General features: G+C 49.5%; 3 protein-coding genes across 3 annotated transcripts in view; 1 reads left to right on the forward strand and 2 right to left on the reverse strand.

The window, feature by feature from the left end:
* The first annotated feature begins 4734 nt into the window (after positions 1-4734).
* On the forward strand, positions 4735-19812 carry LOC120897268 (scavenger receptor class B member 1). Its single transcript, XM_040302002.1, has 10 exons — positions 4735-5673; positions 15758-15849; positions 16841-17004; positions 17169-17313; positions 17729-17929; positions 18004-18231; positions 18318-18435; positions 18526-18692; positions 18800-18925; positions 19479-19812. The coding sequence occupies exons 1-10, from the start codon at positions 5397-5399 to the stop codon at positions 19686-19688; spliced, it is 1728 nt and encodes a 575-aa protein (XP_040157936.1). The 5' UTR covers positions 4735-5396; the 3' UTR covers positions 19689-19812.
* Positions 19813-20016: 204 nt separating this feature from the next.
* The window catches only part of LOC120897189, a 33302-nt gene continuing 26644 nt past the window's right edge, over positions 20017-26674 (reverse strand). The window contains exons 17-22 of the mRNA XM_040301862.1: positions 25585-26589; positions 24683-25444; positions 21048-21758; positions 20739-20911; positions 20542-20658; positions 20017-20456 (exon numbers count right to left, since the gene is read on the reverse strand). Of these exons, the coding sequence (XP_040157796.1) occupies positions 20581-20658; positions 20739-20911; positions 21048-21758; positions 24683-25444; positions 25585-26589 (2729 nt within the window). The 3' untranslated portion in view covers positions 20017-20456; positions 20542-20580. The remainder of the gene's footprint in view (positions 20457-20541; positions 20659-20738; positions 20912-21047; positions 21759-24682; positions 25445-25584; positions 26590-26674) is intronic.
* Positions 22034-24676, reverse strand: LOC120897276. The gene is made up of 2 exons (XM_040302015.1): positions 23585-24676; positions 22034-22743 (listed from the first exon to the last, which is right to left on the reverse strand). Exons 1-2 carry the CDS (start codon positions 24348-24350, stop codon positions 22172-22174), a joined length of 1338 nt encoding a protein of 445 aa, XP_040157949.1. The 5' UTR covers positions 24351-24676; the 3' UTR covers positions 22034-22171.

The following is a 26674-nucleotide window of genomic DNA, read 5'->3' on the forward strand; positions in this document are numbered from 1 at the left end:
CATAAAATCAAATAGTTTTAATACGCCTCTTAAAACGCACCTACGACTCGCCCAAACTGCAAGATCCGCGCGGCGCTGCTTCTAATACGCGTTTATACGTTCTCTCCACCCTCTTCCTTCACAACTTCCTAATGTTTATTCAATGAGGCAATTCATTACCTACCGCACCCCCCTCTGACAGGCTGACACACTAAACATGAAATCATCGTTGTCAGAGACAAAACCAAAATTCCCACCCACCCGCAGCCGCGCAATTTTCGGTTCACGCTCCGCTGAAAAGCTTTAGCGAAAAGCTTCCCCAGAAACGCTTAAAAGCTCGCTTTTGTTCCGAACCCTTACGGCCAAAACCGAAACAAAAGCGAAAACCCTTGAACGCAAACTCCCTTGCACTGTGAGTGAGCTTGACGGTGGGTGAGAAAGAAACCTGCCCGAGCCGAAGCTTTTCTGGTCGTGGGTGAGTTTACCAAGTCACCCTTGGCGAAGTCTTCACTTGTGAGCATGTGCGAGCGAGCAAGCTCATTGACAGTGAGCAACCCTTAAAGCCTGAGGGCGGTCTGAGTGTTTTTTTATAGAGTACGAACGGCTTGAGAATGAGTAAAACAAACAGAAAAAGCCTCACGTAACAAACGGTTGACATGATATGGGTTTGTCGTTCGCAAGCGAAAGTATGAATGACTCTGGGATGTTGAATGACGACGTTGTGGAGAAGCTTTTTTTTCTGTCGTTTGAGTGGAGCTGTCTAGAAGGTCTAGAGCGGTACGCGCACCGTTAGCAGCGTGCGGCGTGGCCCTTGAACCTTGTGTTGAACGCAGGGCGGAAGGTTTCTAATGAAAACAAATCGATTCAAAACGTCTGTATCGCAGGATCGCACCGGGGTCAAACACCTGCCATTAATTGGATCAATGTGTGATGTGTGTGTGTGTGTGTGTGTGTGGTGCTGTCTTGGGTGATGGAATGCTACTTTGTGTGTTTCTTTTAATGTAGAGAACGGTTAGTAAAGCTGAGGATATCTCATCAAATAGGAACGTCCAAGGAACATCTTATCATAGTTTGAACGATGCTAGTACGATTATTTCATTAAGACTTCTTTTTCATTTGAATGTCTTGTATGACCTAAAAAGACTTTAATAAAACTCATTTAAGACTGACAGGGTCCCTCTACATAACTAGTTAAAACCATTTCTAGGCCTTTATTCTTCTAGACCTTTATTTCTAGATATGTGATTGGTGCGGTAATGAAGTCAAAATAATGCTTAAGAATGATTAAAAAATGTTGGCTTGATATTTTCCTGATAAAATCGCTCGCGTTTGAGCAGAAATCAATGCCAAACAAATGTCACTGTTCAAATACTTTATATTAATTTAAAATACATCAAAGCACATCAATAATATGAATATTTTTAGTGCAAACAATATCATTTAAATTAATACAGATTTGTCGTAAACGTTCACAAGTTGCACCAAAAGCTATTTCAATAATAATCATAACATGAAAAGCGTTTTGGAAATTGTCATTTATCTGTTTGTCATATGAATTATGAATTTAAAAAAATCTGTCACATAACGGAAACTCAAATCAATGATCATATCAATAAAAATGGATTCCATTGGCTTAAGATCAAAAGGATGATCTCATTTTATTGATTTTAATACATTAACAGTTAACAGTAACATGGTTTTACTGTATAGATGTGTTCCAAGTTCTCTTCAACTCATTCAAGACTGAATATGCATTCAATAAGATCAGTTGATCTTGGTGCCTTACTCTCTAATGAAGAGTCTGCAAAACGTACTTCAAAATACGTTTACGGGTTGAATAAAGCCAGCCATCACAACCCCAATGCTAGTTTTAACAGACAGTCTTGTAAACATCTTCAGCACGTTTGAAAGGTTTTACAACTGTGTTGGGCTAAGAGTGTCAAACCTGTGTAAGGGTAAGAGGTGAGACTTATCATCAGCATCAAATTTTAAAGATTGTTTAGCATCTTCAGAAGACATGTTGGCACCTATGTGACAAAACTATGTGGCTTAGTACAGCCATAATAAACCATTTTTTACATTTCTTTAAGTGTAAAAGGTATAGGAAATGTTTCATGGGACAGTAGCGTTGGACTTGGTCATGATGCTCGTGCCCAGGTTCCCATTCGTAATTGGTTCACAATCCGAGATGTCAGGAAGCGTCAGCGAGTTCCACCTGGTAACTGACCATTCAGCGGCTTTAGGTTTGTTTTTGAAACATCCTGTAAATATGATCCCACTGGCCGGCTCTCGGAAATGGTGTGTTTTTCCCCGCGAGGCACCAGCCGTTTGACGTCGATTTAGCTAGAACGCCTATCACCTAGAAAGGCTCTTTAGCACGCACGTGAGAAACGGTCACCATTTGTACACACGCTACAAAACCACATGAGTCAGCATTAATATTTATACCGTAGTAATGGACGCTACTACTGGTTACTGCATTCTAACACTACAGCTACAAGCACAATCCGCATCTCGACATCACGACTCGGATATCCTCGGTTCGGTGCACTGCACTGCACACACAGGTGACGCTTAATGTGTAATCAATTATCCGCTTCCCAGTGACAGTTGGTAGGAAAATATAGCGCGCGCGCGCTCAAGTGCATCCGCGGTTAGAAAAAGATATCAAGATATCAGAATCTCTCGGAAGCTCCGAGCGGGACCAATTACTCACGGCGGAACGATGATGAGCCGGCGCTTTCGCGTGGAAAAGTACTCCGGTGCGGTAAGTTGTAAGACGCCACCGCAAGCATTGTGTGAGTGTTTTTCCCGCGCACTCGCTCACTCACTCACTGTCTCTCTCTCTCTCTGTGTCGTGGGCGCACTCCCGTTGCGGAAGCGCACCCCATTACGCGGTGTACAGTTTTCCGGTTGGGCGACATTCGGAGGGATTCCCCTGAGTCATGAGCGGGTGCGTACGCGAAGGTCACACACGCGCGCGGCTTGTTGTTTTGTAATCGTGGAACGCTAACCGAGAAAAGGATGTCGACGGCATTCTTGGCTCAACAAGAAAACTAGTTTTGTGCGAGACACTTACTATGGATCCACTTTCGAGATGAGATTCCCAATCCACAGGTCAATCGATCAGTACGCGCCAGCCGGGCACACGATAATGAGTTCACGCGACGCGGAAAAACAGTCGCTTCCGAAGGTAGCCAAGATGAGGAACAAAGGCAAATGGGTTGCTGACATTGGGTGGTAGGGGGTCGCACGCGTGTGTGTGTGTGTGTGCACGCATTCTCGCGCGTCAATTAGCTAACGAGCTAACAGCGACGACGAACTCTAACCGTCCACGTTTGGACGACGAACTGTCCACCATCGCAAGAACACCGACTAACCCACATACACGCACAGACGATGCACACATACACAGGATGGGGAGGATGGGGGGGATGGGGGGGTCTCCGATGGCAATGGAGTGCAGCTAGAATTCAAGTGCGGTTAATGCACCTCTCCCAACCGCACACAAATGCGCCACACAAAGTTCCCTATTTCTTGCGTCCTCTCGCCAAGGAGTCGCACTATTGCCATGGAAGTGTGCGTGTGTGTGTGTGTGGGTGGTTCGGTTGTTAGGTGGTCTGGGTAAGGAAAGGAAGATACCACGGTTCCGATATCCGGGTGTCCGTACCGTGCAGCCACTGTGTGACCTCGACCCCAGACTAATTGCAGTGTGAGTGTGTGCTCCTGTCATACGGCAGCGGTAACCATTATTAATTTCGTCTAATCGCTGTCCAAGCGGCGGCTCCAAGGCAAGGGATCCGATAGTGCACCGTGTCGTGCGTGCATGTGTGTGTGAATAATAACGGCATGTGCACGGCACTTCCACCGCCAGCGCAGTCGAGGGCAAACAGTGTGATCGACATTTTGCCTCAGAAGCTTCCACAACATCCTTGCCTGCATCCTAGGAGGTGTGTTAGAGAGAGAGAGATAGAGGGAGAATGAGAGAGAGGAAGAGAGAGAGCGCGAAAAGATCGTTCGGCAGACAGGTTGACACTGGGACGAGCGTGTGATGTGAGGGTGTTCATTGACGTTTTCTTGCGATTTTACTAGCTGGACCTCACCGATGCAGCGTCACAGCCTCCAGCAGCTCCAGTGATGTTTATTGACTCACGCGCTTACTGCAAGACGCCTCCCCCCTCCCCCCCTGGCGCACCCTCTCTTGCCCCCAAAACGGGCCGATGCATCTCACGAACGCGGTGGTGCGTACGTACAGATTGCAAATTGCACCGCCTGTGCTACCGCGTAGTAGTGGGTACACGCACTGCACTCACGAGTGCATATTCGCTCGCTCGGACCACTAGTACTGGACCGACTGGGAAGGGAGAGGGGTGGGGGTGGGGGAGCTGCAACAGTATCAACTGGTTTTGCAATGGTTCAACTCTTCTACTACGACAACAACCACTACCACCGCACCCCTGCCATCCCTTCCCATTTAATAAGCCACTGTCCTTTTTCATCTTAAAACGCTGAAGCCACTGAAGCCACCGTCTCGTTCGCACACACACACACACACACACAGCACGCGGGGTTCGAGTTCCAGCAGGTTCCAATCCGGACGGATCCATCCAGCGCGTGTGTGTGTGTGTCTGTGCGCGCAAGGCACGGCAGCTACGGACAGCTATGGGCCGGTGTGTGTGTGTGTGTATGTGACCCGGGGAAGGCGAAGAGGGAGGGTTACTTAACGCACACGGGCGGGTGCAAGTGCACTACAAAGAAGCCCGCGCCTGAGCACTCGCCACAGTCTACTACCGCGCGCTCATCACGACGGACGCAGAACGATCGCGAACGAACGAACGAACGAACGCGTGCAATTAAACAGAAGCGGAAAAAGAGAGGAAACAAGAACGCTTCGAACTCGTCCGAAAGGAGTTGAAGTCCTTCCCGTTTTCAACTTCGTGCAGCGTGCTTCGTGTCAATGCTGGTGAATTGTGTGCGGTGCGATGCGATAACGATCCCTGGTGCCCCTCGCACGCGTCCATAGTTTATATGGCTGATTTGTCCTTTTTCGAGCAAGGATAAAACAAGGTTTTGTGATTGGTGAGTTCGCTTTCTGGAGTGATTTTGCCGCGCAGCGGAGTGAACAGACAGACAGTGAGGGAAGTGAAGTGACACCGAGCTCTGGCGGGGGTTCGATTTTCTGTGCTGTGGGATTCAACAACTTTGTGGGTGGGTTCTTGTGAAAGGTGTAATCAAGGGTGAAGGAGTTGCGAGCGGACGCTTCCATTTTTCGATTCCAAAAACGACGTAGTAGGCTTAGTGAGTGAGGAGCGAAGGTTCCGCATCCTTGGCGTTTGGCTGTCAGTAGTGCTGTGTGACAAGTGAGCAAACACAAAACACATACAAAAAGAAGAAGGAGAAGAAAACACAACCACACCATGCGTGACTTTGCGAGTCTGTTCGGCAGTCAGTATCAAACAATATTCGGCGGCAGTCCGAGCTGCGCTGGTGGCAGTTTGGGCGGTAGCAGCAGCGGCAGCAGCAGCAGTGGAGACTGTTGCTCCTCGGCGGGCGGTGGCGGCAGCTCCGGGACGTCACAGCGCCGCCGGTCAGTGAGCCTGGGCCCGTTCCGGCGCCGGATTCGGAGTGAATTTTCCCTGCTCGACTATTTCTTCCACCAACCGAAGCATGGCCGACACACGCGCTACCCCAACCGTAAGTATGCCGCAGCAGCAAGGGGGAGGGAGAGTGGTTTTGCATTTGTTTAGAAAAATTCGAGGACGACAGTGTGTTTGGCGGAAGGAAAATTGTGTCTCGGCTTGTGCGGAGATTCGGAACCGGGCCAACGGACCATAGTCGGAGGCCTGTGTGTTTGCGTTCGTTCTGGCTGCAGCAATCCCTCCCCTTTCGATGGATGGATTGCACTCAAACGGGCAGCCCTGGTGCCGAAGAAATACCACATTCTCGTGCCCGAGACGCAGAAGTCGAGCCGCGCACACACACGCAGAGACACGCCGCGCCGAGCGTCGTGAGCGCAGGCGGGGGGCTTGACACTCGGTGCGCGAGGCGCAATGCAAACGGAAAAACAGGCAGCCTCCGAGTGCTCAGGTGATCTTTACGGCAGGAAGAGGGGCCAGGGAGTGTGCTGTGATCGAAGGGACGAGGAAAGGCAAGACTTGGTGTGCGGGATGTTGCAATCATGCGCTCGCATCGAAGGGCAACAAGTGTAAACCCATCGCCACCCGATCACCCGATCCGATCGGTGTCCAAATTTTTGCGCCTACCTACCGATCGCGGGGACCCGGTTTTCTTCTTCTTCTTCTTCTTCTTGTGAGAAGGCCAGAAGACTTGCACGCGTAGTATGCTGCAGCGTGCAGCACCATGCAGCAGCACTTTGTGCAAGGAAAAGGAAAACCTGTACCGAGACACAAACACACACACAAACAACGCACACACAAGAGTGTTGGCGCAACGAGCTCCGACATCTTGATATGCGCGCACTACACATTGGCTGGGTGTTTTCGCGGCCCAGTGCCTTGTGTGTGACAGAACCTTCCCAAATGTCAAACGCCCGATGTTGTTTGTTTGGAAAATTCCACTCGATCACCGCATTGTTGCCTGGCCCGGGGTACGTCTATTTCCGCGTACGCCACACGCATACGACAACCAAGACATTCCCCGCAGGCGCGCACATTCTTTGCGCGTGTTTAACCTTAACCGCATGGTGTACCTTGTTTGGCGTATTGTGTCATAGGGCACCATCTCTCTCTCTCTCTCTTTCTCTTTATCCATCTCTGTCGCTCTCTTTGTATCCCTCTCTATCCCTGTATCGGTGCTGTCCCGCTGGACACCCCGAGATAGCGCCCGATATCGCCTAATTGCCGGGGACAGTAACGACCATTCCATTCGGCGGGGTTGTAAGAATATTGAATTATATGCATGATCCGACCCGTCCACCAGCTCGGACGATCATTATTTTCCACCACCACCATCGCCACCGTTCACGGCGGTGTTTTGTGCATCTTGGAGTTACGAATAAGTCTTGCCAGAGCTCGTGTCACGTTGCGAAGAATAGCTAATTTCTAGCGATCCGTGTGTACACAGCTCTGCACATTCACTGTCGAACAAAGCACGCCATTCAACCGGCACAGGATGCTCGCCGGACTGATCGCTTCAACTGGGTTGGAGGGAGTGTTAGTGTGTCTTATGTTCTGCTGTGTCTCAGTCCCCGGGGATGCCGAGGTGAGCGACTGGCCAACCGAACCGTTCGAACAGGCCAAACCAGTATTTGATGGACAGCGCGGGCTACACCATCAATCGAAACGCGCCCGTGTTTGCTGCACGCGCTCCGGGATGATCGTTCTTGGTGGGAAGGGGCGTAATTTGTGGTTGATTGATTTTAGGAAGCGATTTCGGATTACAGGTGCTTATGCTCACGTTTCAGACAAGCCACCTTCCAATCCCATTGGGTATGGGATTAATGGACATTAGCAGTAGCTGAGTAGCGTGGTCCTAGGAGCTTTCGCTAGCGATTGGAATCATTTGGTGGGTTGCCTTTCGATCGTATGTTGTATAACGTCCAATTGTTGGTATTAGCGGCAGGAGTGGCATTAGTAGACAGGGTAGAATTACATTTCATCATGCCTTGCCTACCGTGTGCAGTTAGTAGAAAGGTACCCACTCTCTCACTAGCAGCCTGCTTTAGGGCGCAAAAACGAACACTGTGCAGAATATGTGCGCGGAAGCAGTTCGACGTTTAGCAGGTGCGCAATCAAACCGGTCCCGTGGTGTAGTTGGCACGGGGATCACCTAATAAGTAGGGGGCCCGTTCAGGGTTCGGTCCTCGAAAAATGAGATGTGATTTTGTGATTAGGGTTTTGTAAGGAGATTACTAAAGGAAAGGATATATAGAGCCTTATTATCATCTTAAAAATCCTTATCAATAAGTGGGAACCATTCAGCAAAAATGAGAATGAGAAAATCGGTTCTACACACTACACTAAGCTGTTGTTGGTTGTGTCAGGCGCGTTTGTTTTGACGTCTGTGCTGCTAAACTGTTGCGCCATCTATTTGTCAGAAAAACAACTACTACAACTTTCAAAAAACAACCTTTACGTCACTTTTAACAGCGTCTAGCCGATAATATCTCACTTGCTCGCTGCTTGCAAAACTGCGATAAAAACATACATTTTATAAATTCCATCGGATAGATTCTAACACCCCCTGTTGGCTGATACGCAAACAAACCCCTCCAACGTCTCCCAGCTCCCCAGCTAGGACAACGGATAACGGATCGGACCACCCCCTCCTACCCCTTCTCCCAGGGCTAATGATTTTAACCCTTAAATGGTTCCTTGAAGAATGAACGGCAGTCGGGTAAAGGGCGCGTAATGGGGCCCCATGCGACGAGACCATTACCATATCCTGTTACCTCTACCGTTTTGACCCTCTGCTGCACCCTGCTGACCGATTGCTGAAAGGGAGATCCAAACACACACACAACCTCCCCTGCCCAAGCGCCCTTTTCCGCCCTTTTTTGCATATGCCCGTAACGCTTCGTTTGCGTGTCATGTGGGACACAAATGTGTACCGATAATTATCAGGCACACACAGACCCACTTCATTGCCGCTTTTCTACGCACCCTGCCTCGCACCGCTGGACGCGTACGCCGATGGCCAATGTCGTCGGAAAGCGACAACGACGACGACGCAGCAGATTTCTACCGGCTACCGGCCGTCGTGCGATACGTTGTTTAGCAGCAGCAGTAGCACTAGCAGCACCGTCGGGAAAGTTCTCCACTTTAATTGACTGTTCGAGGGTGTAGGTCGACAGCCTGCGCAGTTCTCAAACGTGCAAGGTTGGCCTTTTCGGGAGCGCGGCTGAGGAAGGGATGCGCGAGATTTGAATGAACGAAGGGATTTGATAAACGGCGCACGCTGTTTATGCAATGCCGAGCCGGTGTTACGTAACGGTGGGGAAAGGGGGGGGAGGGGAGCGGATCGTCCCATCACGCCGGGGTCGGGAGTCGGGATGAGCTTGCAACATGTCGCTCGTTTGATGCTGGATTCAAAATTAACTTCAGATGAGTGCGAGCGGAGTCGGGAAACAGTTGGGTTCCGACGGTTTGCTATGACGTCGGTATTTGTCCGTCGGTCACTGCGAGTGAATGCAAATGTTAATTGCTCATTTGCCGTTTAGGTTGATAATGTTGCCCGTTTAACCAGGCTTGCATCTGTAGCCCCAGCACCGGACACTGATGATCGATTCGCCTTCAGGATCTAGCCGAGCGTGCGCTAATGAGTTCAGGTGCGCCGCATGCGTATGACGCACCAACGGCCAGAGGAATTTAACTGCCAATTGGGTGGCAAGATCAGGGCAGCAAGAACATATACACACACACACCGGAATGTTGACACACAGCAAGATCTGGTCGATTCGATCGTCCTGGCCGGTGATCTTCACCGATCACCACCGCCAGGGTCAAGGAGTACCTGTTTCATTTGGTGTGCGCTGTTTTGTTGCATGTTTTGTTGTGTTCATTTTGCATTTTTACCGCAACCCGCCACCGGCCTTCATCGGACCGGGTGGCCATCGTTTTCTTTTTATTGTTACTACTTTTCATGGCCAGTAATTGTCGCTCCCTGAGCGGCTCTCTCTCACCGGCCTGCCGCCAACTCGGCACTCGGTGCGATCGCGATCGTCCTGAGCTGATTGTCACTCGTGGCACTCGAGGACAATTAATTACGCGTGCTGAACTTCAATCTTTTGCCCGCTTTGTCGTTTGGATGGTGGACCGTTTTTTTTACTAGTCATTTGGTGTGTGACATTTCAGTGTCATTTGTGAAGAAGTGCCTTGATGGATGGGGCTGTAGATAACAAACAAAAGAAAGAAAAGCTCACTGATAAGTGATCTGCACCGATACACTCCACCAACGGTGCGTTTTTCAACACGAAGCCACACACTCTTGCACGTCCTTCTAGCGATTTCCCATTAAGGCAGGTTTGTGCCAAGACTCTCGTCCTTCGTGGCCATCTCCTCGTGGCAAGAGTGTATGGGTGTGTGTGTGTGTTTCAATTTCGCTTGCGCGTGTGCTCGCGGAAGGTGAACACCGATACGCCTTTACGCAAATGCAACAACAAAAAAACACAAAAACACAATAAAAAAAGGCCCGATAAGGTTACACACGATTAACGGAAGAATTACTAACGGTCGGTATCGGGAGGAGAGCAAAAAAAAAGGGCCCCAGCCCCCCCCCCCACAATACAATACACAAACCGTCTGGAAAGTGCACTCGCAATTATGATTTCCACATGACTGGCTAGCGATAGTGGATCGAAGACCACCGCACCTCTAAGCGGTCGGACGCGCACTTCACCTGTTGCACCCGATGCACCTACCAAGCACACACACAGAGTGCAACCTTGCAACATTCGCAAGTGTCTCTTGTGGGTAGCGCTCTCCGTTCGGAGTGTGTGTGTGTTGTCCAGTCAATGGAGCGCGGCAAAATACGACCGCCGCAAGAACGGCTCTTCTTGATGGGGGGGGGGGGAGATCGGGGGAAAAGGGAAGAAGGGGTGGCCTCTTGGAATGTGTGCTCGTACATGAAGCATCTAGTCGATAAGCATAGATTTTCCGAATCGGTCAAATGGCTGCACTGGTGGGGAGGAGATAGTGAGTCCCAAGGTCGAACGAAGCTCGCTTCGGCATGCATTAGATTGGAGTTTCTTGTTTTTCTCCATGCCCTGCTAGCGTGTATGCAAGAGAGTGTATGTATCAGGTCGGTTCGATGTATGTTTTATTTAATTTAACAAAAAGAGAGGGATTAATTGCAGTGGTGTGTGAGCCAACGCTTTAGGGCATTGAGGGTACAGGCCGGTTAGGGAGGGTTTGTTGGTTTTTTTTTCGTAAACTGGTATTAAAAAGCCCTAAGAACTGCAATTAAATATCATGAGCATCGCCCCATGAGCATATATGCTTGTACATGCCTTGGGAAAGGAACTCAATCAATGTCTATTGACACTCTGTACTAGATACTAAGATTTTCTGAAACTGACTCTGCTGAAACAGATAGCGGATCTGGATCATCAACTGAATTGTATTATCGGTGCTCATCTGACAGCTTTTTGACGATTTTGACAATATTGTTGAGGTTTTGTACTGTTCCTGACATAATTTACATGTGATTAAAGTAGAAGATTACACTAACAGGTGCGCTTTTCAGATAGGCTAACAATCACAGTTTGACGTGGGACTTTAGAACGGATTGTTGACATAATTTGAGCTACCAAAGGTGAAACTGCATAGGGGAAAAATAAAAGATATCCTAAAATACCACAATGTTGGAGATAAGTTATCTCTTCTCCTATCCATGTGCATATTCTAGCTAGGGGTAAAGGGCATTCATTAGCTTTGTTACTTCCTGGGTACTAGCATGACTAATTGTCAACATCTACCGTAAATGTCTGCGCTGAAAATACAAAAGAACTGCTACCGAATGGAAGGCTTCATTGATAATTGTGGCAGTGGAATCAGCCGCTAGATCGGAGTGGGTACTCTATCGGTTCTTGAACAGTTTCACGATCCATTTCAAGACTGAGATTGATCCAGCTACAGTTTTTGCATCAGAATACAATTTAAGGATCAATGTTGGTTCAAAATCAGATCCAGAAATGATTTAAGTAGGGTTTCAGTTTCAGGAACGTTATAGGTTTGTGATCACTTCAAGGATCGATATGAGTGCAGAACCAATTCCTGCACCAATACGGGTTCAGCATCAGTTCTAGGACCAAAAGGGATTCAGAATCAGTTCCAGAGCCAGTGTAGGTTTAGGGTCATTCTCAGGATCGATACAAGTGCAGAATCAGTTCCAGGACCAATACAGGATCAGCGTCAATTCTACCATCGGTATGAGTATGAGGGACTCCGTTCCAGAAACGATATAGATTAAAGATCAGATCCTGGACTGTCTTGACTTCTAGCAGACGATGGAGTACTAAGATCTCTCAAAGATAGCGTGTGCAAAAATCAATCTTCAGAAAATCTCCCATACAAAATTAGCAAATAAAAATAACATTATCTTGCAAGATGCGAACAAGAGCAAGAGGAAGCATATACCGCACGTCAAGAATGACGCATCCGGCAGAAGCAACCTCGCCAACCGTACGGTATGCAGCGGTGGCGGTGTATGCAAATATAGTCCGCGGTTAGCTGTCGTACCAAAGGCAAGATGGTGGCTTACTGTAAACAATCCGCCCGCTTCCGAACCAGTCCCGGGGCTCGCTGCTCGGTGTTAAGGGCGCAATCGGTTGATTTGAATATCGAATAGACGGATGGATGGACACTGACAACACCACACCATGTCCCGTTGCCGTGGGGGGATGTCGTTCGAATGCAAATCGTCCCACCATCCCAAAGCCGTGTGTGCGTGTGTGTGGTCAGTGTGCGTGCGTGTGTGCATGATGGGCTCCCGATTATAAATCACACAACGCCTCGCGTGTAATTATTTTATGAATCTCCTCGACCATACCCAGGAGATGGTAATTTGCTGATGAATGCCTTCGGCCGAGTCGATCGGCTCACGTGTCGGCGGTGGCCGATCCTGTTTGCGTGTGCTGATTGATGTTGTGGCAGATTGATGGGGTGTGGCCGGCCAGAGTGCTGTTGTTGTTGCCGTTGCTCCCAAAAGTCCCAAGGACATGACATTTAGCATTGCCACTCATTACCGTAGGGCTTTTCGATTTTTTTTTTGTTTAGCATCAAGTTTTGGGAGAGAATGGTTGCGATCCAACCTCCAACTGAAGAGCGGATTGTTGCACGCAGTCGTTCAATTGCGAGCGAGAGTGTATGTGAATGAACAAAAAAAAACTAGGCTACACACCACCATAATACCCCCTACCGTTCGGTATGAATGCCTTGAACATTTTGACGATGTTCTTCTTTTTTTTTGCTTTTGTACAAGCTCTTTTAAATATTTGAAACCATTTTTGAAGCGCTATCTTGGGGGGGCCTGGCGTCGATTTCGATTGTTCGATAATAAAAAAAATGCGGCCATTTTCATCGAATCCAAGTAACCTTCGCTGCGTCCGGACGGAACGTTTTGTTCTCTTTGGATGAAAAAAAAAACATGCATTTTATGATTTCTTTCGTTCCGCGCCTTTGTAGTAGGCGCTGACTGATCGCAATCACGCGATCAAGTACGATTCACCCGTGGCCAGTGAAGCGTTACGACTGATTTACGCATTTATGTTTGATCGCTAGCAAATTGATGTCTTCTTTCGGCGGCTTGTGGATTCAATGATACGGTTGAGTACCCCTGTAATTAATCACCGGTATCATCACACACCCCCTCACCATTGAAGAGGTGTGGCCGGTATGTCCGGCGCACATGTCATTAACACGTTTTTGGTCGCCGCGGGTGTTGTGCGGGCGACAGCGTGCAACCGATCGATGAGCATTTAATTGCCTCCATGTGAGAGCTAACTGTGGAATCGGTTTTCTCGCGCTTTCGTTTTGGCCCTTCGAACCGGATTTCTGTGCACAATTCTCGCGGGCTGGATTAGCGGTGGGTGCAAAACGTGACGTCCGCTAATCGATCGTACAGTCTGCTTAAGGATATGTATGGGATTTGTACGATGGTCCTGCTCGGTGGAGGATCATGTGGGCCCACCGATCAAGATCCAGTCTGAGCAAAGCTTCTCACGCAAAGCTCAATTCCAGAACGCTAATCTCCGCTGCAAGCTGGGTTAGTAATTTGCTTATTATTGTTTAAAAAAACAGCATACCATTAACTGCTATTTGCTTCATCGTGCGTCACAGCACTGTCACCCCGGTAGAGTAAGTGGGATTGAACTTTAGCCCTTCCATGCTGCAAACTACCTTACCTGATCTGTCTTTCTGCACAGCCACAATTACGGCGCTCATTGATGCGCACGAGTGCTAGAATGATTGCAACGGTCCTTTCCCTTTCCACGCCTTCTCACGCCCCGGGGGGAGGGGGAGGTAATCGAGCCCGGGTGGAACAGGTTCAACTGCAACTTGGCCGGTCAGTGAGCGGTGCAGTGGTGTGGTAAATTAGCCAACTAGCTAATCCAACAGTGGTACACAGTAAATCGTGCTGTCGATTAGTAGTAGCAGATCAATCATACACCCGCTGTTCGGTGCGGAAAAAAGGATGATGGGTTGGTTGGCTAATCTACCGGAAGTTCACGTGTTGGTGGCATTGTTTCTGGTGGTCGTTCCTGGGCACGTTTTAGCAACACCTGCTGCAGATTGATTAATAATTGTTGGATACACGGAAGGATGATTAAAGGATGCTACGCGCATAACGCGGTGATTAATGATTTGTTCTAGGAAAATGTTTTTTTTATGGGGCAAAAAGTTGATATAATTTGCACAATCACGATTTGATGGCGAATTGCGTTCAATGCAGAGCTGTTTGTTTTTTGCTATTAAGGTAAGGTCCCACACATTAACGAGAATTTGAATCGTTCTAATGACAGTGACCTTTAGCATCACGTTTAAGGAAGTACGCCTCAAATCAATTATTTCGTCTTTTTTCCATTGCCATTTCTTAGAGTTGTTGTTGTTTTATGACTACCACCCACTAACACTATCATTAAAATGCGTTTTATTTGTATGACTAAGGATTTGAAAGTATTCCACCCCAATGGACATAATTATTTGAATGTGATGATTCACAAAAACAATATACACAAGATGTATAAGCATCACGGTCTTTTGGGTCATTCTCTATGAATCAGTTCAAAACAGTTTTACAGGGTTTTCCAGGAGTTCTCATAGTTGTGGGACACTTTACTAACTCTTTCTTGCGGGAAAAGAACTTTATGCCACGTGAATTGGACTCTATAGCGCCGTTGTTAGACAAATCCAATAAGAATTTCCAAGGAGCCTGTCCAATAGGGATGCCACACAGTCCAATTCCCATCATAAAAGTTTCACTTCCAACAAGATAAAGTCAAAGAAGTGTCCTACAACAATGAGAACCCCTAGCAAACCCTGTATAGAAGACGTACCGATAAGTTCGTAGTATTTCGAATCGAAGTTGGACGCTTTTTGTAGTAATGGAACAACATATGCTCCAAAGTTTGTTGCACTACTTCTTTCGATTTTTAATGATACATTTCGGCACTCGGCTCATTGGCCGCTATTTACGCATTGGTCTAGTTTTCGGTTTAACCGTCATTGGAGAAGTGCTGGTCGCGCGGGTCAGACCATGCTCCATCGACCAGAACAAACAATAATTTCAAGGACCAATGTCTAGACCAGGGGTCTCTAAACTACGGCCCATCTGATCGTGCGATTAGAGTCAATAATGCGATAACTTTGTAAAGGTATTTTTGATGTATACATTTTGGATTTTTTAAAGCATAATCGAATGCTGTACAAAGTTAAAAATATTCAGCTATTATTTTCCCCTATAAAAAACGAACGTTACTTTTAGTTAAGGAACGTTTGAATCTCAAGTAGGACGCCTGAAAGTTTGGTCACCTGGTCAAAGACCTTACAGCGAGTGAGATACAACATCCCATAATGGTTATTTTTAGTACTGTTTAAGCTCTCTTAGTACTGTAGTTGCTCTCAACTACCCTCTCTAAATAATAAGTAGTAAACAGATGGGAACATCTGACACTAAATTGCTGCGATTTAAATATAAAACTTAGTAGTGAATTTCTATACAATTCTTCAATGCGAAATAACTGAATAAGACCTGTTTAAAATTTAAGATCCTTCCCACTTAATTTAATATCTCTCTTTTTTCTCTTTTCTCCTTATCACAGGAACGTTTATGCTTATGGCCGCCGGCTTCATGTTCATTATCTGCGGTGCGCTCATTCACATCCTTGATCCTTATTTACTAATATTTAAATGGGTAAGTAGTAGTAGTAGTAGTAGTAGTAGTAGTAGTAGTAGTAGTAGTAGTAGTAGTAGTAGTAAATGCAGAGCAACTTTGCTGTAACACCACAACAAGAGCGACATTTGCTTGTGGTTTACCATTTACCATAGTGCGTGCTTTAAGAATACTAAAGCGTTCGATTAAGTTTCGTTCCCCTCCCTCCCCCTTTGCTATGAACGAGCCTCTCAACTTCATTGACATTCAATTCCTGCCCTGATATTACCAATGCATTACACAAAGCAAAGGCAATTCTGTTTTGCGTACTCTTGGGGCGGGGGGAGGTCTTGCGGGAATTTTACGCAACATTAATACGCACCCGATGAAAGTTCCCTCACAAGATGGATGGGAATGAAGGGAAAAAGAAAAAAAAGAAAGGAAAAAAACGACGACGACGACGGCAAATCAACCAAATTCCCGGTGGTTTTCTTTTAAAAATGCATCGCGCTTGTGTTACGCCGACATTTTTTCTTTTATTTTTATTTTTTTTGCGCAAAAACTCGTTCAACCGCTCTTTGTGCTGCGTACTTTCGGACTAGACCTTGAAAAATAAATGCAATAAAAAATGCACACCACCAACGCGCGCACAGCACTCAACTCCTCTCCTGGTGAACGAACTTGACGCGAAAAAAGCGCCCTGTTTGTGTATAGAGTGTGTGTGTGTGCAGCATATGCACCCGGTTTGGACAGTGATTGGCATTCCGAAACACGAAACGAGCAATCTCAACAACAGCAAACTAAAAACTTGTCCTCTCCGGGTCGGTCCCGGTTGTTCCCTACGCGCACAATCGAACGTCGTCTTCCCTTTGCGCCGTTATTTGCGGGACCGCCATCGCCACCACGTAATTGCCAGGAGCAGGAAAAACAAAGGAGTGTTCCTGTGTAAACTCATCGTACCGGTTTTTTTCCTTCTTTTTCCCCTTTTTCCATTGCTGCTCTGGATCGGTGCTCCCCGGTTCCCTCTCGGCAGAAACTAATCTTCCAGGAAGGGTCGGAAATTTTCAACCTCTGGCGCACACCGCCCGTCGATCTGTACATCAAGATCTATCTCTTTAACGTGACCAACGCGGAAGACTTTATGGCGGGCCGGGCCGAAAAGATGCAGATCGAGGAAGTGGGCCCGTACGTCTACAGGTGAGCGTCTACATTCCCCAGGTGCTCCAAGGACAAGCGCGTACGATCGCACGAAAAAAGGGATCGATCGATCGTGTCGACGTTGCTTTACCCCTTTTATTGTGGCTTCCTCTTGTTTTTTTGTTTCAATGCCTGTGTGTCTATTTTTACCCACTATTTATAAGGGAGCTGATGTCGCACGACAACATTACGTTCAACGACAATGGGACCGTTTCGACGAGACCGCACCATCCGCTGATCTTTCAGAAGGGCATGTCCGGCAACCTGCGGGAGGATGACGTCTTTATGATGCCCAACATTGCGCTGCTGGTAAGTTTGAGAAGTAATGCGATCGACGTCAAGGTGTATCTAACTTCGGGAGGTGGCCAAGGAACATCTAACATACTTTTTTTGCTGTCTCTTCATCATTAAACCGGTTAACACAATGATTTAAGGTTAAGGTTAAGGCTTAAGTCGTCCTGTTCTTACTAATTACAAACGCAAACTTGCAAACTGTAGTAAAGAGTTTGTAATCTTCTTTCCCGAGGATTCACACTTCTCAATACGCACACACTTATTAACCAAAAACCCCTCCCCCGAGTGGAAACGGCTTGTATGTTGTGGTGGTGGTGACGGTGGTGTAATGCCTGGTAAGTATCTCTTTCTCTTCCTTTGTAGTAACTTAATTTAGTTTTATTCTAAAATTCCTCCATTCTTCTTCCCCCCCCCCCCTTCCTTTTCGTAGAGCATAGCGCATGTGGCCGCCAAACAGCCGTACTTTATCCGCTGGCCAATCAATCTGCTCATACGGCAAACGAAGGTGCAGCCGCTCGAGCGACAGACGGCGCGCGAGTTTATGTACGGCTATCCGACCACGCTGACCACGCTCGGCTACACCTTCCTGCCGAACTGGATATCGTTCGACAAGGTGGGCCTGATCGATCGGGTAAGAATGGGCGAATGAAGGGAGGCTTTCCGGGTGGGTAGCAAGCACTAGCTTCTTCCTTCACCTCTCCGCAGATGTACGACTTTGATGATGATTTCGAAACGTTCTACACGGGGGAGACGACGGCGAGCGTTTCGGGCCTGTACGATACCTACCTCGGGTCGCCGGACCTGGCCCAGTGGAATGGTAGCCATTGCAGCAACATTCGCAACGCGTCCGACGGTACCAAGTTTAAGAGCTTCATCGAGCCGGACGATCAGCTGCTGTTCTTCCGCAAAAGCATGTGCCGTGCGCAGATACTGGTGAGTAATGTGTTGCGTGAAACAGCGCAAGCCCACAAGAACATTAAAGGGAATAAATAATGTGACATTCTCTTCTTTTTTTTTAGATCCAAAACGGTACCGACTACGAGGTGGACGGGCTGAAGGCAACCAAGTTTGTGTTTGAGGAAAATGCGCTCGATAATGGCGAGTACGATCCGCGCAACAAGTGCTACTGCCGCAAGGGTAAGGATTTGCCATTTTTCTCTACTTTTGTGCTAAAAAAAGGTAATTTTATTTATGTAAAACCCTCTTCCCAACACACACACACACCAGGTAACTGTTTGCCGCGTGGTCTGATCGACGTTACCAGCTGCTACTACGGCTTCCCGATCGCCCTCAGCTATCCGCACTTTCTCGACGCCGATCCGAAGGTGCGGTCACACGTGAACGGTTCCCGGCCGGATCCGACCGCCCACCGGAGCCATTTCATGATCAATCCGGTAAGCAAAACAAAACCAGCGGCGAACATTGTCGTTCAGAGTGAAGCCCCTTTAACGCCACCAACCATTTGTTATGACTGTTTCCGATCGCACTCGATGGTACGCAGATATCGGGACTTCCGCTGGAGCTGTCGGTCAAGTTCCAGATCAACATGGTACTGGACGATCTGAGCAGTATGGCGCACTGCGAGAAGTTCTCCAAGCTCGTCGTACCGGCACTCTGGTTCGAAATTGTAAGTGTACCGTACTACCGGTTGTTGTGTTTCCTCCTCCCAGGGGCATGTTCATCTCAACGCGCATGAGCTTTTCGCCATCGTCGCCTCCATCGCCGGTGCTCATAGTAACTATAAACACTATCGCAATGTTTCCATTATCCTAACCAAACCGCATGGCCGCATGTGTGTGTCATTCATGTTTTCGTTCCATTGATGCCGGCTTGAGAACGGAGAAAATGCAAGTGTGTGTGTGTCTGTGAGTGTGTGTGTGTGTGTGTTTATGCTTGTGTGTATGCGTGTACCAAAGAGGTACACACAGAAGACATCCCTCCGTCATCCGCTTTCTCATACACATTGAATCTCACAATTGCGCCTTCCCTTCAGGCGAAGACTTCATTTCGATCTTGTGCTGCATACAAAACCACCCGCCGCTCAATGTCGCGTAACTGGAAATAGGGGTGTAAAAACCCCCCTTTAGCCCCATCGTGACCGTTATTAACGTTTCTTTCTTTGCTGCATCTCTCCCTTTTTTCGAATTTTTGTATTTTCCTTTTTCACGCGCCTCCACCAGATGATGCCAGGGCTGCCGCCAACGCTGCTGTCGCGCTTCCTCTTCTACCTAAAGATACTGCCGTTCGGCGACCAGGTGGTAAAGCACAGCCTGCTCGCATTCGGCGGCATCCTGCTGCTCGTTGCCATCACGAAGGTGTCGCTGACGCTCTCGTCCGCCTACTCGTCCGCGTACCGCATCTCGAACGAGCTGCGGGAAAGCCTCTGGTAGCCTAGGGGAAAGGACAGACAGGCACACACCCAACAACAACAACAACAACAACAACACCAGGCCAAAACTGAATTGCTTTCATCTCGAGAGTGGGGTGACAAGCATGCAAGACTAGTTTTGTAGGAGATTTCAGCTTAATTGTTTTAAGTTTTGTAACTAGGCTAAGGCTAGCTGTTAATAAACTGGCTATAGAACACAAGTAGAACCACTCGGTTTAGACTCCGTCTAGCGGCTCCAATTGCTACCGCTAGCGTACAACAGATGGCGCTAGTCGTTTGCGTTCGGATACGGGCAGTTCAAGGTCATGGGTACGTCCGGCCACGATAAGTTTCTTTAAAATCGTTTCTGTTTTATTCATATACAAACACGAAAGCTTCTCTCTTTAACTAAATGATTGGGGGTGGGGGGGGGAGGGGTTGTTGGGAGAAAAGGACAATAGAGTGGGGGAAGAGAAGGGGGGTTCATAAAACTTACTAAAAAGGTAAACAATGTTTCTCGCAATGCAATCTCTTTCAAGTTTGAATCATCCACACGCGATTCAGACGTTCGATGCGTTTTAAGGGATTAAGGGGTGAACAGGCGACGAACTATATATATATACTGCCGGCTTGTGCTGTTGTGCTGCCGGTTCGCTGTTCACGCCAATGATGCTGATAATGATAACTTAGCTGCTCCTAGTACCACCACACTAGTTCACTTCGCTTTTTTTTTTATTTCGCAGAAGCAACGTGGCGTCGTCAAAACACAATGTAACATTCCAAAATGAAACTAGAAAGGTTGGAGGAGGAGAGAAGCGCCAATTAGAATTTCGATTTACTGCCCAATTGCTTAAACCTCGAATCCTTCCGCTTACCTACAAGTGTAAAGTTTCAGCGCCGTGCTTTGCATGCATTTATTTCCGGCCCTTATCGGGTGCGTCCCGATCAAGATCGTCCTCCAGGTGCTTCTTGTAGCCCCTCGGTGGCTTGATCTGCGCGGGGAGAAGAAGAAGAAGAAGTAAAAAGCTCATTAATCCGACCTTCCAAACAAAAGCATCTCCCTTACACGTACCGATACTTTAGTGAACGAACGATCGATGCCGTGTCGATTTCTGGCCACGATGAAGTAGGCACCCTCGTCCGCGACCACTGCCTCCTTGATCGAGAATCGAATGTAGTCCGCGTGCACTTCCTTCACCGTTCGCGGCGAGTTGGTCAAATCCTTCGTGCCCTTCATCCATTGAACTGTTTGAACAGGGCGTCAAAGAAGAAGCGAAAACACGCGGGAGAGCGAAAGAAAGAGAGAGAGAGAAACAAAAAAGGGAATACGCTCATTAAGGGGCTTGTTCCCGCGTCGAGCAGGTTCACTACCACCACTTACTCTTCGGTTTCGGGTCGCCGATGATTTTGAACGCCATCGACAGCGTGTCGCCCTGTCTGATCTTGATCTCGGGCTGCGGCCGGGACATGAAGATCGGTGGCTTCGCGCCCTTGATCGCGTTCGGGTTGATGATGTCCACGTTCGAGGAGGATTCCGCCTTGCCGAACGCGTTCGTCGCCCGGCACACGTACCGGCCGGACGCGTCCATCGTTGCCGCCGTAATGCAGAGCGCAAACAGGCCGGTGCCGTCGCTGTACGTGCGCACCTTCGGCGGCTTGCCGGTGACCGGGTAGCGGTCGCGGAACCACTGAACCTCACAGTTGCCCTGCACCTCCACCACCAGACAGATGTTGCCGCCGGACGGGATCGAGTAGTCGGCGAGGCCCTGGTAGAAGTGCGGCAGGTTCGGGTTCCGGTGGTACACGCTGTGCGTGCGCTCCATCAGCACCTTCTCCTTGCTGACGAACTGCACGTTGTGGCTGATCGCGTCGCTGCAGCCGCCGCTCTCCGCCTCGCACGTGTACGTGCCCGAGTCTTCCTCGCCCGGGCTGGTCACGATCAGCTTGCAGGTACCGTCGGCATGGTCGTACTGCTCGTACTTGTCGCCCGGGATGATGTACTCGCCGTCCTTGATCCAGGCAATGTTCGGCCGGGGCGTACCGCGCACCCGGCACTCCAGCACGATCTCGTTCGAGTGCAGCGAGTACGTTTCTGTTGCGTTTTTGGTGGAAATATCGGGTGGAAATATATCGGGAAGGAAAATTGACATCACGCCCAAGGGGCAGGATTAGCATGGGTTTGGGGGGGGGGAGGTTGGGGTCATGGTTCGATTGGCCTCCAGGTGACATTCTCGGCACCTTCAGTTCTCTTGCCCCGCGGTAGTCATGTAGAGCACAGGTACGATTTATCAAAACGGACACACGCAAACACACGGAACGACAGTTACCGATATACACATATACAGAAGAATCATACACACACACACGCAAACATGGAAACACATACATTCGATGGGAATTTGACACACACACACAGACACACAGGCAGCGGTTACGGACTAAATGGTGCTATCTAAACACAAACACTCCAGCTTCTGCTCCCACTTCTACTTCTGCGGGGAGTGCCTAAAACCGTCTCGTCAGCGTGTGGCGGTCCGGTCGGGTTTGCTTCGTCGACGAGAGCCGTATGTGGTCCAGCACGAGAATGCAACAGTTCGTGACGTCCTCGCCACAATCGTTCCGCACCACGCACTTGTACATGCCCGCCTCCTGGTGCGTGATGTCGTAGATCTCCAGTATGCTCATGCCCTGGTGGCGCGAGATCCGATACTTGGCCCCGCTGCTCAGCTTCGTGTAGTTGTGCACCCACTCGATCTCACAGTTGACGCCCCAGAACGAGCAGACCAGCAGCAGGTTGGAGCCGCGCTTGACCAGCCGATCGCGCAACACCGTCTGCACGATCGGTTGGTACATCTCGAGCGAGCTGTGAACTGTCTGACTGTCGTGGCCACGGGACAACGTCGTTGCGAACGTGTCCATCCGGTAGTGGTACGGGTAGGTTTGGGATCGTTTACCACCGACGGTGGTGGTGGTGGTGCGGTCCATCATCTCGGTGGACACTTGAAGCTGGGCGGTGCGTTGGGATTTGGATTCTTCGCGAGTCGTAGTCGCCGCCGATTCCGTTGTGCTGGTGGTTGCTGTGGAGAAGAATAAGCGAAATGATTAGCAGAGGAGCATTACAATAATCGAAGAACATGGCAATGTACTATTAGTTAATATACTAAAACTTTTGAAGGGATTTTCAGCGGTTCTAATACTGTTGGCGCACTTCCGGAACTCTTTGCGATGTTGTATCATAATCGATCAAATAAAAAATATGCCATGAATGTATCACAGAGTTTCAGAACAGCTGAAAACCCCTGTAAAGCCCACTAAGGCAATACGAAATTCAATCATCAGTCTCTACATAGTGGTTCTAGTGCATTAAAGATGTCATAAGAATGCTACTGAGCGATTCTTGTTTGGTCTAATGATTCCTATTCTTATTAATTCTTTGCAATAACAGCATCGACTTGCTCGTTAGTCTATTTGATAGAAGCACTGGCTTCTACAAGATCGGACGGGATAGATTCCCATCCAGAACTTTCCTCCCAAAACCTTTTACTGACGCAACTGGTAGACATACGGGGGGAAGTTTAATATGAATGCGCGCCGATGTTTCGCCGTTTTACGCCATAGTACGAACAAGAGTGTCTGTCGCGATATAATCAATCAGTTGTGTGTAGCTTAATTGGTACACTACATCAAGTTGTTATCGTGGAGTGGTGATCAAAGTCTATACAGTAGCAGCACCTCTCTCAATCAACAGAAAATGATTCTAGAAAATTGACACACTCTCTCGAGAGCGATTGTTTGTTTGTGTTCAATCTGTCCACTCAAACCTCCCCCCCCCCCCCCCCTTACAATGTTTGAGAGTGTTTATAAACACATTCCAAAGTGGTTGTTCTGTTCTCCATCACAACAAACGGGTGTTCTTACCTTGCACGGCACCACCGCTACTGCTGCCCCTGCCACCACCAACGGAGTGACGGCCGCTTGTCGCCGTATCATCCTCCATCGTCTCGGTAAGTGGCATCACCGTCGGGCTAGTTCGCTTGATGCGGGCCCAGTCGCGTGAACGCCATTCCGTTCGCTCCACCTTCGTGAAACCCTGCTGCTGCTGGTGCTGCTGCTGGTCCGCTACGGTCGGCGATTTCCGCATCGTTGTGCCGGTCGTCGTCGTCGTCGTCAACCGGTCGTAGTGAGAGAGGTAGTTGCGACGCTGTCTCGCCGCAACGTCTGAAGAGGTTGTTACATCACGACCCGACGATTCACCGTGGCTCAAGTGGCCAAGCCCCTGCATGGAACCGTAATAGTACGGGCTGCTGCTACTGTGAAGATGGTGGTAGCTGCTGCTGCCCGTAGAGGCACGCAACGATCGACGATGCTCGAAGGTCGTTTGCCTGCTGCTCTCACGGCTGCTGCTGCTGTACGCATGATGCTGATCGGCGGTAGTACCGGTGTGTTGTTGATGTCTTCTGTAGTACTCCTTCACTTTGGTGTGATCGTACCCGGCACTTGCCGTCGACCGTGTCGAAGACCGCTGATGGGAGATGGTGCTGTGGCCACTGACAGTAGCGGTGTTAGTATACGATTTGTCTGTGTAGTGATTTGTACTGGCCTGCTGGTACTCTGGGGAATCAAAACATTCAAAACAAGTGTAAGATAAACACACACACATACACACACATACATATCTAGACATGTTACCCGGGCCGGAATGTGGCCGATGCTCTTTGTGTTAACAGAGTACAGTTGCTCACTGGTTATCGGTGTTGCTTAGGAATATAGAAAGACCCTTCTGCTTTGACAGACAGATACGTGCAGATACGGTCCGATATAACGCGGAGACCGCTCAAGGTAGTGACAGTAGTTGACAGATAGATATTGACAGCGGGGATTAGCTAGTGTACGGTTTAGTAGTAATAATCAGATACTGAAGCAGTATGCAGGCAGTGACAGCCCCGGCTGCTGCCACCATGTTTGACCCGGGTGCTGCCGCCGACTGCTAGCAGCAGACGCCATCAGGCTCATTACCTAGGATGTTGCTAGCAAAGATTGGCGGTACGAACTTGGTGTACGGATTCTCGTAAACAGTAACCACCGACTTGGTCTCAATGCTACCGGCGTAGTTGCGCGCCTCGAGCTTGTACGTGCCGGCGTCATCCGTCGTGACGTTGACGATCTCGAGCGTCACCTTGCCGTCGCGGCGCGTCTTCTGCCGGTACTTGCGGCCCTGCACGAGCGGTATGTCGTCCTTGTACCACATGAACAGCGGGAACTTGCCGTCGACGTAGCAGGTAAACTTGAGGTTCGAACCCTCCGGCACGGTCTTATCCTGCAGCTGCGTAATGAACCGCAGCTTGTACCGATAGTCGTACTCCTTGTCGTGCTGGCTGCGCGTTTCCGACCACTTGATCAGCGCCTCGTCCTCCGGATTGTAGTCGCAATCCTTCGCCCGCAGGTGCCGGCTCAGGATGGGCTTTTCCGACTTCTTGTGCAGCTCGTCCTCGAACACCTTCAGCACATCCTCGTCGCTGTTCTTGTAGTTCAGCCAGTACGACATGTCCGTCTTGTCGACGCTGTTCTTCGCCCGGCACACGTACCGCCCGCTGTCCTCCTTGCTCGGCTGAAAGATCTTCAGCAGCTGGCGGCCGTCCGGGTACTTGCGGAAGTACAGCCGGCCGCCCGTATTGTGGCGCATGAAGACGCCCTGCACGATCCACACCGTCTCCGGTTCGGGATCGCCCCGCACGCAACACTCGAGCGTCAGCTCGTCCTGTATCGGGTCGTACTTTTCTGTAAGGGAGAGTGGAAATCAGGAACTCGGTCCAAAAACCAAAAAAATGCTCGCAATGTTTGGGGGATTTCCCTCGCTCGATGTCCGACCATCCGACGTTTTGCCGACCGCTTCTGCCTCCTCTTCATCTCGTGCATACCTTGCATGGGGCGGGTAAAGACCGGCGCCTCGCCCTTAATCTCCGTCTTCTCCACCACCGACACCGTGCACGTTTGCTCGATCTCACCGTAGGTCGGGCACTTGGCCACGCAGGTGTAGCTGCCCGCGTCCCGGTACTTGCACTTCTCTATCTCCAGCACGCACGTGCCGCACCGCATCGTGGTGTGCGTCAGGCGCAACCCGTTGCCCAGCACACGCCCGTCCCGCTTCCAGTAGGAGCTCACCTCCTCCGGGCACTTCACGTACGCGATCAGCCGTAGCGTCTTGCCCGGCTCGACCCGCACGTTCGCCATGTGCGACACAAAGTCGAACTTTTTGCGCCGCTCGAACTCTTCCAGCGCCACCTGCGTGCGGGACTTGCGCCGCTTGTAATGCGGCTCCGGTTCGGGTTCCTTGGCCGGCGTCACCGGTTCCGGCTCCACGATCTGGACGCTACGCGGTTCTGCCGGGGCTTGCGCTTCCGCCTCCGCTTTCGTTTCCTCCTCCGGCAGCTCCTTCACGTCGGGCAGCTTGGGAGCGCGCTTTACCTTCGGCGGTCCCTCACCCTCCTCCCCACCTTCCGCTTCCTCTTCCTCCTCCTCGCCACCGTCTTCTTCCTCCTCGCCAGTTTCGCCATCGCCAAAGGTGGGCGGCGGCTCGACCGCAATGTACGATTCGGCCTTAAACCAGCCGGGCCGCTTCTTGGCCAACCACTCGAAGTACTGCTCCTTGCTGCAGAAGTCGACCACATGCTTGCACGTCGCCTCGCCGACCGTGTTCGTCGCGATGCAGATGTACTCGCCATTGTCCGTGTACGAAGGGTCGTAGAACACGAGCGACGCGATCGTGTGCTCGGCCGTCTCGTCAAAGTGCTGCGAGATGCGCATGTGGCTGTCCGGGTAGACGCCCAGCTTGATGATGCCCTTGTACCACGTCAGCGTTGGCGTCGGATTGGCCCGGATCACAAACTCCACCGTGAGGATGTTGCTGTACGGGTCGTAGTTTTCTACATCCAAAAAAAAGAGAGCGGGACAGTATGCAGAGGTGTTAGAAAATAGAGTGAAATGTGTGTGTTGCACCACCACCGCTTT

The sequence above is a fragment of the Anopheles arabiensis genome, chromosome 2 (genome assembly GCF_016920715.1).
Source record: "Anopheles arabiensis isolate DONGOLA chromosome 2, AaraD3, whole genome shotgun sequence".
Lineage (NCBI taxonomy): Eukaryota > Metazoa > Arthropoda > Insecta > Diptera > Culicidae > Anopheles > Anopheles arabiensis.